Consider the following 14,260-nt stretch of genomic DNA (forward strand, 5'->3'; position numbering starts at 1 on the left):
GCACAACTGCCCACTGGATTTTCAGAGTCTAACTAAGTTGATTTTGATCAGCGGCTCATATTCCCCCTTTCAGTGGTTACAGCAAATCACACGTCTGTGCTAACTCCTCAAGAGGCAGCAAAGTACAGCCCTACCACAAGTTTATGGGGTACAGGAATAGAAGATGTGTGGATGGCCACCACAGTCATCAATATTTGGGTTCATATTTCCATCGAATCATTCTAATAGCCCATATTTAGAAATCTTCGATGGGTCTAATTCATCTTTAGAGGATCCTCCAAGCCGAGGCTTGGGTCCCTCTTTTGGTAAAGCATTAAAAGAATAGAGTTCGGATGGTTTGATAGTCATCCAATAAACCAGTTCCAGAAGTAACTTGACCACTTCTCCCATGCTCATGCTGGTCCTTCCCTTGTTAAATAGCTGGAGGTGACCTTAAACTTGCCATCCTCCCATCTTTACCTCCTGCATGTTGGGATAGCAGATGTTACTGCCGTATCTGGTTTGTGCAATGCTGAGGCTTGAACCCAGGTTTCTTGGGCAGGCCAGGCAAGCACTCTCCCACCCCAACCTTCAAAAGAAAATCAAGCGCAAAGTAACTGTAATTTTATTTATATTAACAACAGCAAAATACTTTTATAATTTCACATACCATTGCCTTTAAAAGCACATATATTACAAATAAAGGAACTTCACAAACTTTAAAGATTAGTATTTATCAACACTTTTTTTACACATACACAAATATTTTAATATAACATTATCTGAAACGTTACTCATATAATTTTAGTACCTTCGTAAGTATCAACTAAAAACATTCTTCTGAAATTCGATAAAAACCATATATTTTACAAATTTCTATTTACATGTGAAATATGCTTAAATGTTACAAAACATTCACTTTGACCTTGAAAATATGTGTGCTAGGACCTGGGATTGAACAAATTATACCCAAGAGCAAACTCAGTTTGCTTTTAAGCTGCACGTTCATTGGAATCGCAGGATAAATGTTCAGTGTGGTTTGATCAATACCACTCAGAGGAAACAAAGGGATCCCAGGAAATGTGCAAATTCAGAGGCCGACAAAATTCTCAAGCTAGCGAGGCAAACAAAAATATTAACACTGTAAAAACATCAAATAAATTAAATCTATCTTTTTTTTTTTCTTCCCCGAGATTAGCTGCAAAAGTTCAGAGAGTTCTCCGAGAGGTGCGTCGGATCCCCCAGGGCTCCTCTCAGACTTCAGCACTGGGTGAGATAGAGACCACAGGCACAGCCGGGGTCACCTTGCTAGTTGCACGCGTGTAGGGTCACTCCACTCCGCGCTTTGCTGGGTCGTCCCTGCCCATAATCTTAAAGCAAGACAGATACAACATATGCATACAAAATGAAGAGAGATCAATTTTCATATCCTCAAACACAGAATCAAAACCCTGAACAGTGACTCATTCCCAATGGGGTGTTAGTAAGTTTGGAAACTACCCTAGTCAAAGTAGTTCTGAGGGATATTTTCTTCGAAGCCCATATGCCGGTTGCCATGGGAATGCTGAAAGCAGCTTCACTATATTCCTTGACTGTCAGATATGAATTTATAAACGTTTAAGTGGCTACAAATGTATTTGAGCAATTCCAGCGTCTCATTCTAGCTTAAAAATTTGTAATTTATATTGCTAACATTTACCCTAAAGGGGAAGAATTCAAACGTTTGCATTAATGGGAGTATAATTAAATCAATATGACCCATCTGAAAATGATATCAATATATCTAAATAATATGGTGTTCAGCTCTATCACGATGATCCTATGCAGACAGCAACCCACAGCCCCACAGAAACTGCAGATGTCGCCTTTGAAGTTCATCTTTGTACAAAAGAGATTTGATGAGTGTTTTGAATTTCTAGTTGTGATTTCTTCACTAACCCCACACACTGTCCCGCTGTGCTGATTTATATGTGTGTGATATTAGCTTCTCCTCTCATCCAGGAGCTTGGTGCCACAGAGCACTCAGCATGGGAGGGCCACGGGCGTGCAGCACACCCTCCTGAGGGCCAGCGTTATGAGACTCTGCGCACATAATTTGGTTCTTTATGCATTTAGCGTGTGTCTGAGTCTCTAACAGCAAGATTGCGCTCACAACTCGCTTTCTTGGCATCGGAGCAGAATGGCTCTGGTCCCAGCGCTGTGTTTTAAGTTGGATACTCATGACCACAGCTGACATCACTCTGCCTCCATTCTCGCTCAGTGGAAACCCACTCCAAAAGAGCATCTTATATTTATTCTTCATTTGCATGCTGTGTGAATTCTACTGGCCCCAGCCAAAGAAAGTTTTTTCTGGTTTTGGTTTTTTGGCTGTTTATGAAACAGTGTGAAATTCTGGCTGCCGATTAAAGAAATGGTTGCCTGTCACTACCAGGTCAAATTACTCGTTTCCCACATCTCCACTGTACACGCCAGCTTTACTCCATCTTGGGTTCTGTTTCCTCTCTTTCTTTTTGGAAAATGCGTAGGTACATGTATGTGCACGTGTGCACACATGACACAGTGTGCATGTGAAAGCCAGAAGGCAGCCATGGAAGTCAGTTCTCTTTCTACCATTTGGGCCCCAGTGGCAGACTTGGGGGCGACACCTCACCTAGTGAGCCATCTCACTGGTCTCTACCTATTTTCTTTTTGAGGAAGAGCTCACATATCTTACACTGGTCTGAAGCTCACTATGTAGAGCTGATAATGATCCTGAACTACTCCTCTCAGTTGAGATTACAGGTGTGTGTTATGTACATGGCCCTTTTTTCTCTTATATTGAGGGTTTTCCCTTAATGACATGTTCTTTTTCTTTTCTTTTTTTTTTTTGCTAAGACTTTTCTTGGCCCTATGGGGGTGCATATGGTGTAATTAATTTTGTGTTTCTATTTCTACATCAGTTGATTCTCATTGTTTCTGATTTTCAAAGCTCAGCTGGTTAAGTGCTCTCACCATTTAATATCTGTGTACCTGCTTTTGGAGGATACATGTTCGCACTTGGACAAAGGAAGATAGTCCCTCGTCTTGTCACCTGTGTGACCAGGCCCCGTTGTAAGCTAAGGCCAGCAGAAAGGTCACCTTTCCTCCCAAGAGATCTATTTCTTTTACTGACTAATGAGCAGTGAGACCCATCAGATTTTACTCTTCGATCAGTTTCCAGGAAGCAGAGAGACAATGTTTACTTCTTTTGTTACAGGTTTCCTTTACAAAAAAAAAAATTTTTCTCTCCTCTTCACCAACTGGTCTTTGTATTTTTGTTTTATATTTTCAAGTATCCTGAGAATCCTTCAGTTCTGTATATCGAAACACAAAGGAGCTCATATATATTTAGAAGGTAAAGGAGCATGTTTTTTTTTTCTTTCAAAGCCAAGCTGTTATTATTATATGTCTCAGAGTGGCAGTGAGGACTTAGAGAAGCTGAGCCACAAAAGCTGACAGGGTGAAGGACTGGTGAGGAGGGGGGTGGCGGACACAAGGCTGCAGGACAGGAGAGACGTACGGCGAGAAGAACATACCACTTTTGCTCACAGTACTGAGGGAAATGCTAGACACAGAGGAGCAGAAGCTGTAGAGACACGGACCTCGACAGAGCTGCCGGAAAAAAAAAGAGAGAGAAACATTTCTGCCGGACGTTTCAAGGCCAGGCGTGATTTACAGGGAGAGGAAAGTATGGCTTCACCGTGGTTCCCAGCTTTGACATGCATTCTCTTCATTTTAATCCCACATTTAGCAATGCCTGTCCTACATGCTCAAGGCCCCTCTGGAGTGTTTAACTACAATCACCAGTCAGAAATCTCAAACCAACATGATCTCTGTTGGGAATTCTATCTATGGAGATTCATTCTTTCCGTCATAAGCCAGCCTACCATTTCTTCTCCTTAAGCTACTGTGGTGAGCTAAAAGGGCGGGTGGAAGAAGCCAGGAAAGAAAGACTGTATGCTACAAGCAATTAAAATCGCAGTTCCAGTCTTTGCCATGCCCTGTGGTAATGACACTAGATCATTAGGGGGAGGCGAGGGAACGAATATGAACCCAGCAGTAACATATTACTGGGAAGGCAGCAGGTGGCGAGGTACCCAAGGAGAGTGTGAGGGATGATGGATGTTGCAAAGCAGGCTAGGGAGGGTCATTTGACTCACAACTGAGTGCTTTTAGCTACTCCAAAATACTGACGTTATTGAATGGTCACAGTTCATGCAAGTCATGCAGAATGTGGTGAATACATACCCAGGATGATTAATGACTTGATCATGGAGTAGAGTTTGATATATATCATATTATCACAGATATATGATATATATGACACACACACACACACACACACACACACACACACACACACACACACATATATATATATTTATTGAGCTCTACATTTTTCTCTGCTCCCCTCCCTGCCTCTCCCCTCCCCTTCAACCCTCTCCTAAGGTCCCCATGCTCCCAATTTACTCAGGAGATCTTGTCTTTTTCCACTTCCCAAAAGTATATATATCATCATATATATCTTATATACATACATATCCTTTTCTCCTAATTGTGAACCTTTGCTTCTGCCAAGGAAGTCTTGAGGAGAAAGGTCCACGAGAAATCCTGAGGTTCTCTCTGAGCACGGTACAGTAACCCCTTCGGGCAAAATGTGAAATGTCTTCCCATATCCTAGTATTGTGACATCCTCAAGGGAATGGCTGAGTGGCAGCAGGCCAAAATAGGGATTCAAACCTTGTGTTTCTCAGGGTCTGAATAGACCTGAATATTCTAGAGTCAACAGACTTAATGGCTTGGGTAAATACCTCTAGAAATTGTGGAGAGCATTTCAGTTCTCCTATTCTTTCTTCTGTAGGTGTTTCTGTGCTTTGAGATAAGAACTGTTTGTACACGGGGGACAGAACAACTCAACATCATAGTGTTGATGTGCAGAACAGCGACTTTTGGGAAGTGAAAAAAGACAAGATCTCCTGAGTAAATTGGGAGCATGGGGACCTTAGGAGAGGGTTGAAGGGGAGGGGACAGGCAGGGAGGGGAGCAGAGAAAAATGTAGAGCTCAATAAAAATCAATTAAAAAAAGGAATAGTGACTTTTGCGGGAAAAAAAAAGAGTCTTCAGTCCCTCTAGCAATGACCAGGGACTGTGGGTCACACCAAGGGATGCTCACCTGCTCATTCATGATGGCCGACAGTTCACTGAGCATGTCCTTATAATGGGACCTCAGTTCTTCCTGGTACTCCAGCTGGTCCTCCTTGATGAGACGCTCATTTACATCAAGAGCCTGCCCGCACGCATCTGCGAATTGCCTTTAATGATAGCATTGGGCAAATTAAAAACCCACTACAGGAAGAGGTATTGAGTTCAGTGACTTGGGTCCAGAGATGGGCTGTGGATACTCTGCCACCTTGAAGGTTAATCGAGCGGCTTTCCTAGGGGTTTTGTGCCTCTCTGTGTTAGGTAGTTAGAAGAACATTTCAACAAAGCAAACCTTACCTAAATATTTCTTTCAACAGCTTTACTTGGTTGTCAGGGTATTTCTTAGCATTCGTCTCCTCAAGAAAGGCCCGGGCATAAGCCATTGGCCCAGCATTGACCTGTGGGGAGAAGAGACTAGGCTGAGGCTGGCTTCTCCTCTCTCTGGAGCCTTCTCCATGATAAGGGACGTCCAGTCCTCTGACCAACCACATGGTACGCTGGCATTCTCCCACCACACTGTGATCCACCACTTTCTATGCTTGCTATACCTGCTATTCTTTGAGGGGTCACTGTTGTTTAATAGGTACCCTGGAATCTGGTATTCCGTGCTCCCCTTGCCAAAATCAGTCACGTGTCACCCTATAATGTGACAACTTCCTCTGAACTGAAACTAACCCACCCACAGAGGGAGAGAGCAGCTAGCTTGTGAGCGTCAGCAAATAAAGCCTTTGAAAGTGCTAGAAAAGATCCACAAGGTGCACAACCAGGCTGTTTGCTTTTTGGGTTTTGTTGTTGTTATTTTTTTTCTTTTTGCAGTTCTGGAGGCTGAGTCCGGAACTTTGCATATGATATACAAAGGCACCTGCGCGCACACACACACACACACACACACACACACACACACACACACATACACTCTACCACTGAGATACCCTCACAGCCCTACAATGCCAGACGTGGTCTAGAATAATCGGGGAAAGAATCTCAATGAAGGGATTGCCTCCATTGGGTTGGCCTGTGGGTGTGTCTGTCAGCAATTGCCTTCCATAAGTTAATTCACTTGGAAAGACTCAGTCTACAGTGGGCAGCTTGATTCTCTAGGCAGGGGTCCCCGACGTGTGTGATGGTGGAGAAATCAAGTCGAGTAAGTGTGCAAGCGTGCAAGTGAGCAAGTATGGACTCACTTCTCTCCGCTCTTGACTGCAGATGGGATGCGACCAGCTGGTCCACACCACCGCCCTGACTTTTCACAATGAGGGACTATTAGCAGGATTGTAAACCGGGGCTATTACCCAGCAGCAGAAATGGAACTGTGACAGGATGGGAGCAGATGTTGCACCGGAATCAGGTGGGTGCCGCAGTGCAGGGGCCACCGCCATTGGTGCTACATCCCCTCTGGCTCTCCAAGCCCATCCTCCACCCAGCTTTGTGCCCAGGCCTGCTGACCTCTCTTGACTGCAAGCTGAGTATGCACGTATCTATTTTAGTCTTTTTGAGTCAGCCAGCAGGGACACAGACAAGAGAGGCAGGCAAGACTTGAGCATATCAGGGTGAGCAGCAGTGATTTTTTTTTTTCTTCTGTTACAGATTCAAGAGATCAAAAAGCAGGGAAAGACATTGCTACTGGTCTGGTTTTGTTTAAGACTTTATATTTCTGTCTTCTTTCTCTTTAGATATTTTAAACGTCTACTTTTTGACATATTTATTAGGTTTATTTCTTCTCTCTCTTCCCCCCCTCTCTGTTAACCTAAGTTCCACGATGCATACATGGAGGTCAGAGGACAATTTGTAGGAGTCAGTTATCTTTAACTCTGTAGATTCCAGAGATCAAGTGCCTTTATCAATTGAGCTATTTTGAAGTCCCTCTTTGTCTCCGTTTCTCTCCCTCCCCCCATGCATGTTTGAATGTGTGTCTCTGTGCACAGGAAGAGGCCAGAGTTGACATAAGGTGCTCCACTTTCTCATTCTCTGCCTTATTTCCTTCAGAAGGGTCTCTCACTAAATCTGGATCTGATCTAGGCTGCTAACTAGCAAGCTCCAGAACCCCCACCCCAAATCTCCATCTCCTAGCTTCTAGCCCCTATCTCTGGGATTAAAGGTGTGCATACAGTCACATCAAGGTTTTTTTTTTTTTATTCTGGATATTTGAATGCAGGTCCTCAAGTTTGCACAACAATGCCCTTACTTACTGAGCCATCTTCCCAGCCTTGAGACATTAATACTTTGCCCATTGTAGCTTTTCAAATTAATTTTCACTTTTAAAAACAGATAGCACTTTAAGATAGTATTTTATGTTAATTACTAATTAAACTCTGTGCCTGTGATGAGAGCCTTACCACACCCTCCCCCCGGTGTGGGACAGGTTGGAATACAATTCTAGCATCCTCCTCGGAGAACCCCAAGAGAGGCCATGCCTGTCCCTTACTACTGGTCCCTTCCCTTACTTTGTTTCAACCAAGCCTCCTATGTTAGCATCTTTAGTTTTAGGGGTATATGTTCAGCAGGGTGTGACTAGCAGCTATACAGGCCCTTGGCTTTCTTCAGGGCTCCCACCCTTCTGTAAACTTTATTTCATTCTCCCCATCACCCACTGTTCACTCCATCTGCTTCTGTCACAGCGCTCAGTCCATAAGCACTAATGCACATTTTGTGAACCACTAAAGATTCTTCCTTTCTTAAAACATTTATTTTAGCACAAATAACTTTCTTCACAACAGTTATGTATGGAGTGCCATATTTATGCATTGGTTAATTCATTTGTTAAGGTATATGATATGGGAGAGTTAGGGAGAAGAAACTTTCCTTAATCCAAGCTTAGCTTTTTCTATGGATGTTTTAGATTTTTCTGGTGGTTTCAGACAATTATATAATGAATTTTAGCCTTTTTCACATACCCCACCCCATCTCATTTATCTTCCTTTCCCACTGGAATTTTTTTCCTGGGAGTACCCCTGCTTCTATTATTATTATTAAAATTGATTTATTTATTCCACATCTGATCGCCCCTTTCCCTCTCTCCCCTCCTAACATTTTCTCCCCCCACCTCCCCTTGCCTCCCAATCCAATCCTCCTGTTCCTGTTCAGAAAGGGACAGTCCTGCCATGGGTGTCAACATAGCAGGGCCTATCAAGTTGAAGAAGGACTAAGCTCCCACCCTTGTATTATGGCTGGGTGAGGCAACCCAGTGTGAGGAATAGGTCCCAATGACTGAGAGATACTTAAAGAATTGTTCAATATCTTTAGCCATCATGGAAATGCAAATAAAAGTGACTCTGAGATTCTATCTCACACTAGTGAGAATGGCTCAGCTCAATTAACACTAACAAAGCTTTTGTTGGAGAGGATGTGGAGCAAGGGGAACACTCTTCCACGGCTGATGGGGGTGAAAACTTGTACAGCTACTTTGGAAATAAATATGGAATTTTCTCAGAAAATTGGGAATCAATGTACCTCAAGATCCAGCTATACCACTCAGGCATCTACCCAAAGGATGCTCAATCGCACCACAAAGACACTTGCTCAGTTATGTTCACAGGAGCGTTATTCATAACAGCCAGAACCTAAAAACAACTTAGATGCCCCTCAACCAAAGAATGGATAAAGAAAATGTGGTACTTTTACACAAGGGAGTATTACTCCTGCTTCATTTTTAAAATTTGAATTTTTATTCTTGGAGTTTTTTATACATACGTACACTGCTCTGTCATCACGGCCACTCCCAACCTACAGAGTCTCCCCTGCCCCTCTGCAATTAATGACCTCTTCTGTATTATCATTGTTTTGTGCACACTCACCCCACACAAACAACCTCCTGAACCCAATTAGTGTCGTTCATATGTACATGGGTTTGGGACTGACCACTGAGGCTTGGAAGACCAAACACAGCTCATGACTGCCTTTAGCTCTTCAACTAGAAGTGGGGTCTTATGAACTTTGCTCCACCCATGCAGGCATTAATCTGATTTTAAAGGTGCAGAGAAGAAAAGCCTTAGGTAGTTACTGTTGCCAACTGAAAGAACTCAGAATCACCCAAGAGATAGATTTCTGGGTATGTCTGTGAGGGATTTTCAAGATTAGCTGAACTGGGATGGGGAGACTCACCCTAAATGTGGGGAACAATATTCCATGGCTGCATAAAAATGATTTTTATATCAGCATTCTTTTGTTTCCCCTGACTGTGGGCATATTGTGGCCAGCCACTTCATGTTCCTGCCATCTTACTGACTGTACCCACAAACTATGACCGAGACAGCCACCCCCACCCCCCCACCCCTTAAGTTGTTTAACCTTAGGAATTTGGAGGTATTTGTTCATAACGTTGGGGAAAGTAACTAATATGGATAGATCACAAACAGCCAGAATGTTTCTTATATACTTAAAAAGAATTCCTGGAGAATTTTATAGCCAGTTTCACTGGACTTAGCTCTGGGCAATGCTTACTGACCTTCACGCTGACACTGCCTTGCAGTTTGAGCTGCAGTCTGATCATGTCCACCTCATCCGTCGTGCACAGCTGATTAAGCTCGGAGACCTTCTTGGACATCTCATCAATCGCGACTTCAATGGGATTCAGTTCTGTGCTCGATTGGCTGATAACCTGGATCCGCTTCTTCACATAGGGGAACAAGTGGCTGGCTGCACGAAAGCCACACAAAGATTTATTAAAGGGTCGGAGAAAAGTCCCAGGTTTCCATGAAGGTCTTCAGGATCTTGTATTGTCTCCAGCTGCTTCTGGAGTCCCTTCCCACCCTCACAAGCTCGCCCCAACCTTCTCAGGGCTGTGCTAAGACTGCCAGAGCCGCCAAACCCTGAAAGGATTGCAGCAAGCACTGAAACTTGCCACCACCGTAATGAAATCCACACAGAGCTCCAGTAATGGCTTCTCACTGTAGAGAAGAGCAGACAGGAGCTTGGTTCTCGGTGTGCTTCACCACAAACCCCTTGGCCAGCTTCCTGAAGGTGAATGAATGCTTGTCATAGTTTAGAAGTCAGCGCGATTCTTGGTGGTTCAATTCAAAACTGGGGTCTCTCAAGGTAGTAGTGTATCTTCCTCCAGAGGGCCTTCACCCTTTTATCTCTGTGGACTTTAGCATCCTAGATCTATTTATATCCCACGTTAAAAAATTAGTTTTTTAAATGTTGTCTTCCTGGGAGATTCTTCTTTTACTTTGGTCTTTGTTCTACCTCACTGTTAGCACCATGAGAGCCTGGTCATATTTTATTTATTTGAATTGCCAGGATCCTGGGGAGCACAGTGTCTATTAACAAAGGAGAGGTGACTAGTTCACAGGGCAGATACAGAGAGCATAAAACGAGGTATTCAAGTCCTACCTTCATCCTAGAGAAGAGCTGCAATCATACACTGGGGAGAATTTTACCCTCAAGCCTATCATGCCAATAGCTGCTAACTCAGAAACAGGCAAGGGTGGATCCAGGGAGAGGAAAGGAGCATTTGGTGTCCATGTCTTTACCATGGTGTGACATCATGACACTTGTGAGTATCCCCGCCCAAGGGAATACTCACTAATTTTATTGACAGTGTCCCCCCAAGGCTCCAAGGCCCCATTTTTAAAAAAAATTTATTCTTATTTTGAGGTGGAATCTGACTAGGTAGCCCAGACTGGCTCTCAACTTAGGCTCCTCCCCACTACTGGAATCAGAGTTGCTCACCACCACAGCTGGCTAAGGAGTTTCCTTTTTAGCAGAACATAAAGAGGGGCAAAACTCCTGTTCCCCCAAACAGCTCTAGGTCAATGCATTTTAGGAACTTGCCTGCAGGGTTGAAGTCACCTCAAAGGTATGTACTTACGTGCAGTCTTCCTTGTTTTTGAGAGAGGGCCTTGGACGAGATGGGGGCTTGGGGCTCCCTGACCAGGCTAAGCTGACTGGCCAGGATGTCCTAGGGATCCACCTGTCTCTGCCTGCCCAGTGTTGGGATTACCAGTACATGCCTGCATGCATGGATTTTTTTGGTGGGCTCTAGGTTGGAACGCATGTTTTCAAGGTTATACAACAAGCATTTCCCTTAACTGTGCTGTCTCCCCAGCCCCTGCAGTCACACTTGACTTAGGTAATCTAGCCTCTAAAAAGACGGTCTTGGCCCGAGGTGGAGAAGTTTTCATCTGCACTTACTGGTCAAGACGGTCCTCCGCTTGCACTGCTCGGCAACTCCACCGTGCTTCTTTCCTGACAGAGTGAAGGGTGTCTCGAAGACAAAGCGGTTGATGTTATGATGCATTTCGAAATCTGTCTTCCGGTCATCGATCTCCTTTTCTTCAAAGAATGGCGTCACATAGGTCACCTGAATATAGGCATACTTGGGGTCCAGATCCTTGGGGTTTACCTGTGTAAATATTAAGGGTACCGCAAGAGCGGTGAGCTACAGGTGATTTATGAATTCCCTTGCTGCCTCCTGGTGGATAAAAAGAACTTTGTGCTCTTTGGACCATAGAAGACTGGAAGACTGGCAGTGGGTAAGAAGCCTGGCTCTGGTTAGCAACAGGACTTAGAGCTAGTTCACCAAGCTGGAGCCAGATCACCTTGTGGATCTTTTCAACACAGATTCCTGGGTAGGGCATTATTTAAACTTTTATTCTTTGTCCCCTCTGTAACGAGTCACCCTTGTGCAGAGTGAAAGTTTCTTGGAAGCAGAAACACTTCTCTGTGTTCCTCTGTGGTGTTGCCATGTCTCTAGACTGGTACCATTGGCTTTGGACTGGCAATGTAGAGGAAGGTTCCGTGTCTCCCTTAGCAGACTACCTGACTGCCTGTTAAATGACAGCAAATTTTTGTATTTTCATTGTTCTTGTGTGTGTGTTGTATATGTGCATATATGTTTTGTTCATGAGCGTTGGTGCATGTGTATGGGTGTGCATGCATGTGTGGAGGCCTGGGAATCATCCTCTTTGGCTCTTCCATCTTATCCTTTGAGGCAGGGTGTCTCAGTTAAACTAGACTTGCATTTCAATTCACTCCAGGGAATCCTAGGTGTCTGTCCTTGGAGGAGGGGACTGCAGGTGGGCCACCATGCCCAGCTGGCATTTATATAGGTTTCTGAGGATTTGAACTCAGGTTCTGATGTTTGGGTGTTACTTGCTTTAAGTTTCTGTATTTGCCATACCTCAAATCCTTATCAGCAATAAGCTGTTCTACCCAACTTCTTTGCCAAGCTGCTTTGGTTCCTAGGCTTACAAACAGGAAGGAAACAGGCTGGACAGCTCAGGGAAATCTGAGGAAACTTCTCTGGCTCCCCTTTGAGCTTGGGAAGGATGTTTCTCAGCCTGTTTGTTGAAGACATCTTGAATTTTAAGCCTGTTTTAAATCTTCTTCATATTTCTATTCTTCTACTTCTTACCCAATCTTAGAAATTTGAGGAACCTTTTAAATACATTTTATAATGCTATTAGTATTTACCTGGTGGAGTAGGCATAAGTGCAATCATTTTACATTGGTGCGGGAGAATTATCTGTATTCTGTCAATCATATTTTAATAAAACGCTGATTGGCCAGGCAGGCAGTATAGGCGGGAAAGCCAGACAGGAAGTAGGGGTGGAGCAAAGAGACTGGGAGAATTCTGGGAAGCAGAGAGGTTCCTCTGCCACTCCTGCACAGACCACCGAAGAGGCAACATGTAAGCTGTCACACTGAGAAAGGTACTGAGCCCATGTGGCTAAAATAGATAAGGATAATGGGGTAATATATGTTATAAGAGCTAATAAGTAGCCTGACCAAATGGGCCAATCAGTTTATAACCTAATGTAGACTCCGTGTGATTTTCCTTGGGACTTGCTGGCTTGTTGGGGTACCGGGCGGGACAGAAACCCCAACAAGCCGGCCCTCGTGTTACATTACATATCAAAATGGAGGTTTAGGATGGATTACTAATGATTACCAGTGGATACATGCTGGTATAGTGGAATGAAAGCCCAGGCTGTTCTGATATCACATCTACCCGTTTCTCATCCCTTTGTTTACTTTTTCATGTGTATGGATCACTGCTACAATAGTTCTGCCTGCTTTTATAGGAAATGTGACTGTATCTTTCAGGCAAAGATTGATGGATATATCGGTAATAACTTTTGCCTAGACCTGTGAATTTTATGCCAACTTCCTCCAACTATCAGCTTTGTTAGAGAAAGCAGGGGAGAAACGACTTTGTTTTGTGGCTTAGTAGAACTCTATCATCAGTCACTAACAAATTTTCCCTCATGGTCATACTCTGATCCAACCCACCAAAGACCTGCTATTCTGAACACAAATGGTCCCTCCTGTCTGCATGGGTTGGGCTGCTCAGAATGCTCATAACTTTCAGTAGCATTCGGGTACTCAAAAAACAACTTCCTCTGGGTAGCACTGACCATGCAAACTGAACTGTCTATAGCCCTATACTTTGAACTTTTCCTGCACTGCTTGGTGATCTTTCTCACGATGCTCTAATGCATTCTATTTAGTCAGCTATGCACATAAGATTGTCCATGCATATGAACTGAGAGTCTAGAAGAAGTGATTCTGTGTTCCAGCTCCTAGCTCTTGGGGTGGCATGCAGGCAGATGTTAGCTAGAGATTGGCTAAAGAATGGTAATGCATGAGGAAGCTGAGAGTAGTTAAATGAGAAAATACATTGCTTCCTGCACCCAAGAAGAGGTTCTTTGGATTCGCTCAACTTCATACCATGTGATTGCAAGTCTGACTCTTAGGCAGGACAGCTCTCTCAGAATGGTGAGGCTTGCAAAGACCTTCTGGACTGGGTAAAGAAATATGTCCTTCTTGGTTTTCCTCCAGCTCTGCTTCTGAGCTCAGCCACTTTAACATTTTAGCAGCTATCCAAGTGCAAATGGTAGACGTGGAAGTAGAAATGCAAAAGCAGGAGACTTGCTAAATTAAAGTTCTCAGTTGAAAACATCTAACAGTGCTGGTGAGGTGGCCCTGTGGTTAAGAGTGCTCCCTGCTCCTGCAGAGGACCTGGATTGGTTGGCAGCACCCACACGGTAGCTCTTATAACCACCTGGAACACCAGTCCAGAGGACCCAGCGCCCTCTCTGGGCATCTGTGAGCACTTGCA

The 14,260-nt window shown here is 44.0% G+C and overlaps 1 protein-coding gene across 7 annotated transcripts in view; it reads right to left on the reverse strand.

The window, feature by feature from the left end:
- Positions 1-588: 588 nt before the first annotated feature.
- The window catches only part of Dock10 (dedicator of cytokinesis 10), a 261,047-nt gene continuing 247,375 nt past the window's right edge, over positions 589-14,260 (reverse strand). For 6 of the 7 annotated variants that reach the window (XM_085697762.2, XM_085697760.2, XM_085697753.2 and 3 more), the window contains exons 52-57: positions 11,332-11,542; positions 9,644-9,834; positions 5,497-5,597; positions 5,171-5,309; positions 3,534-3,609; positions 589-1,349 (exon numbers count right to left, since the gene is read on the reverse strand). In XM_085697762.2, coding sequence (XP_085553888.2) covers positions 1,288-1,349; positions 3,534-3,609; positions 5,171-5,309; positions 5,497-5,597; positions 9,644-9,834; positions 11,332-11,542 — 780 coding nt within the window. In that variant the 3' untranslated portion in view covers positions 589-1,287. The remainder of the gene's footprint in view (positions 1,350-3,533; positions 3,610-5,170; positions 5,310-5,496; positions 5,598-9,643; positions 9,835-11,331; positions 11,543-14,260) is intronic. The other variant, XM_085697755.2, reaches the window with a different exon arrangement.

The sequence above is a fragment of the Myodes glareolus genome, chromosome 1 (genome assembly GCF_982192425.1).
Source record: "Myodes glareolus chromosome 1, mMyoGla1.1, whole genome shotgun sequence".
NCBI classification, from domain to species: Eukaryota; Metazoa; Chordata; class Mammalia; order Rodentia; family Cricetidae; genus Myodes; species Myodes glareolus.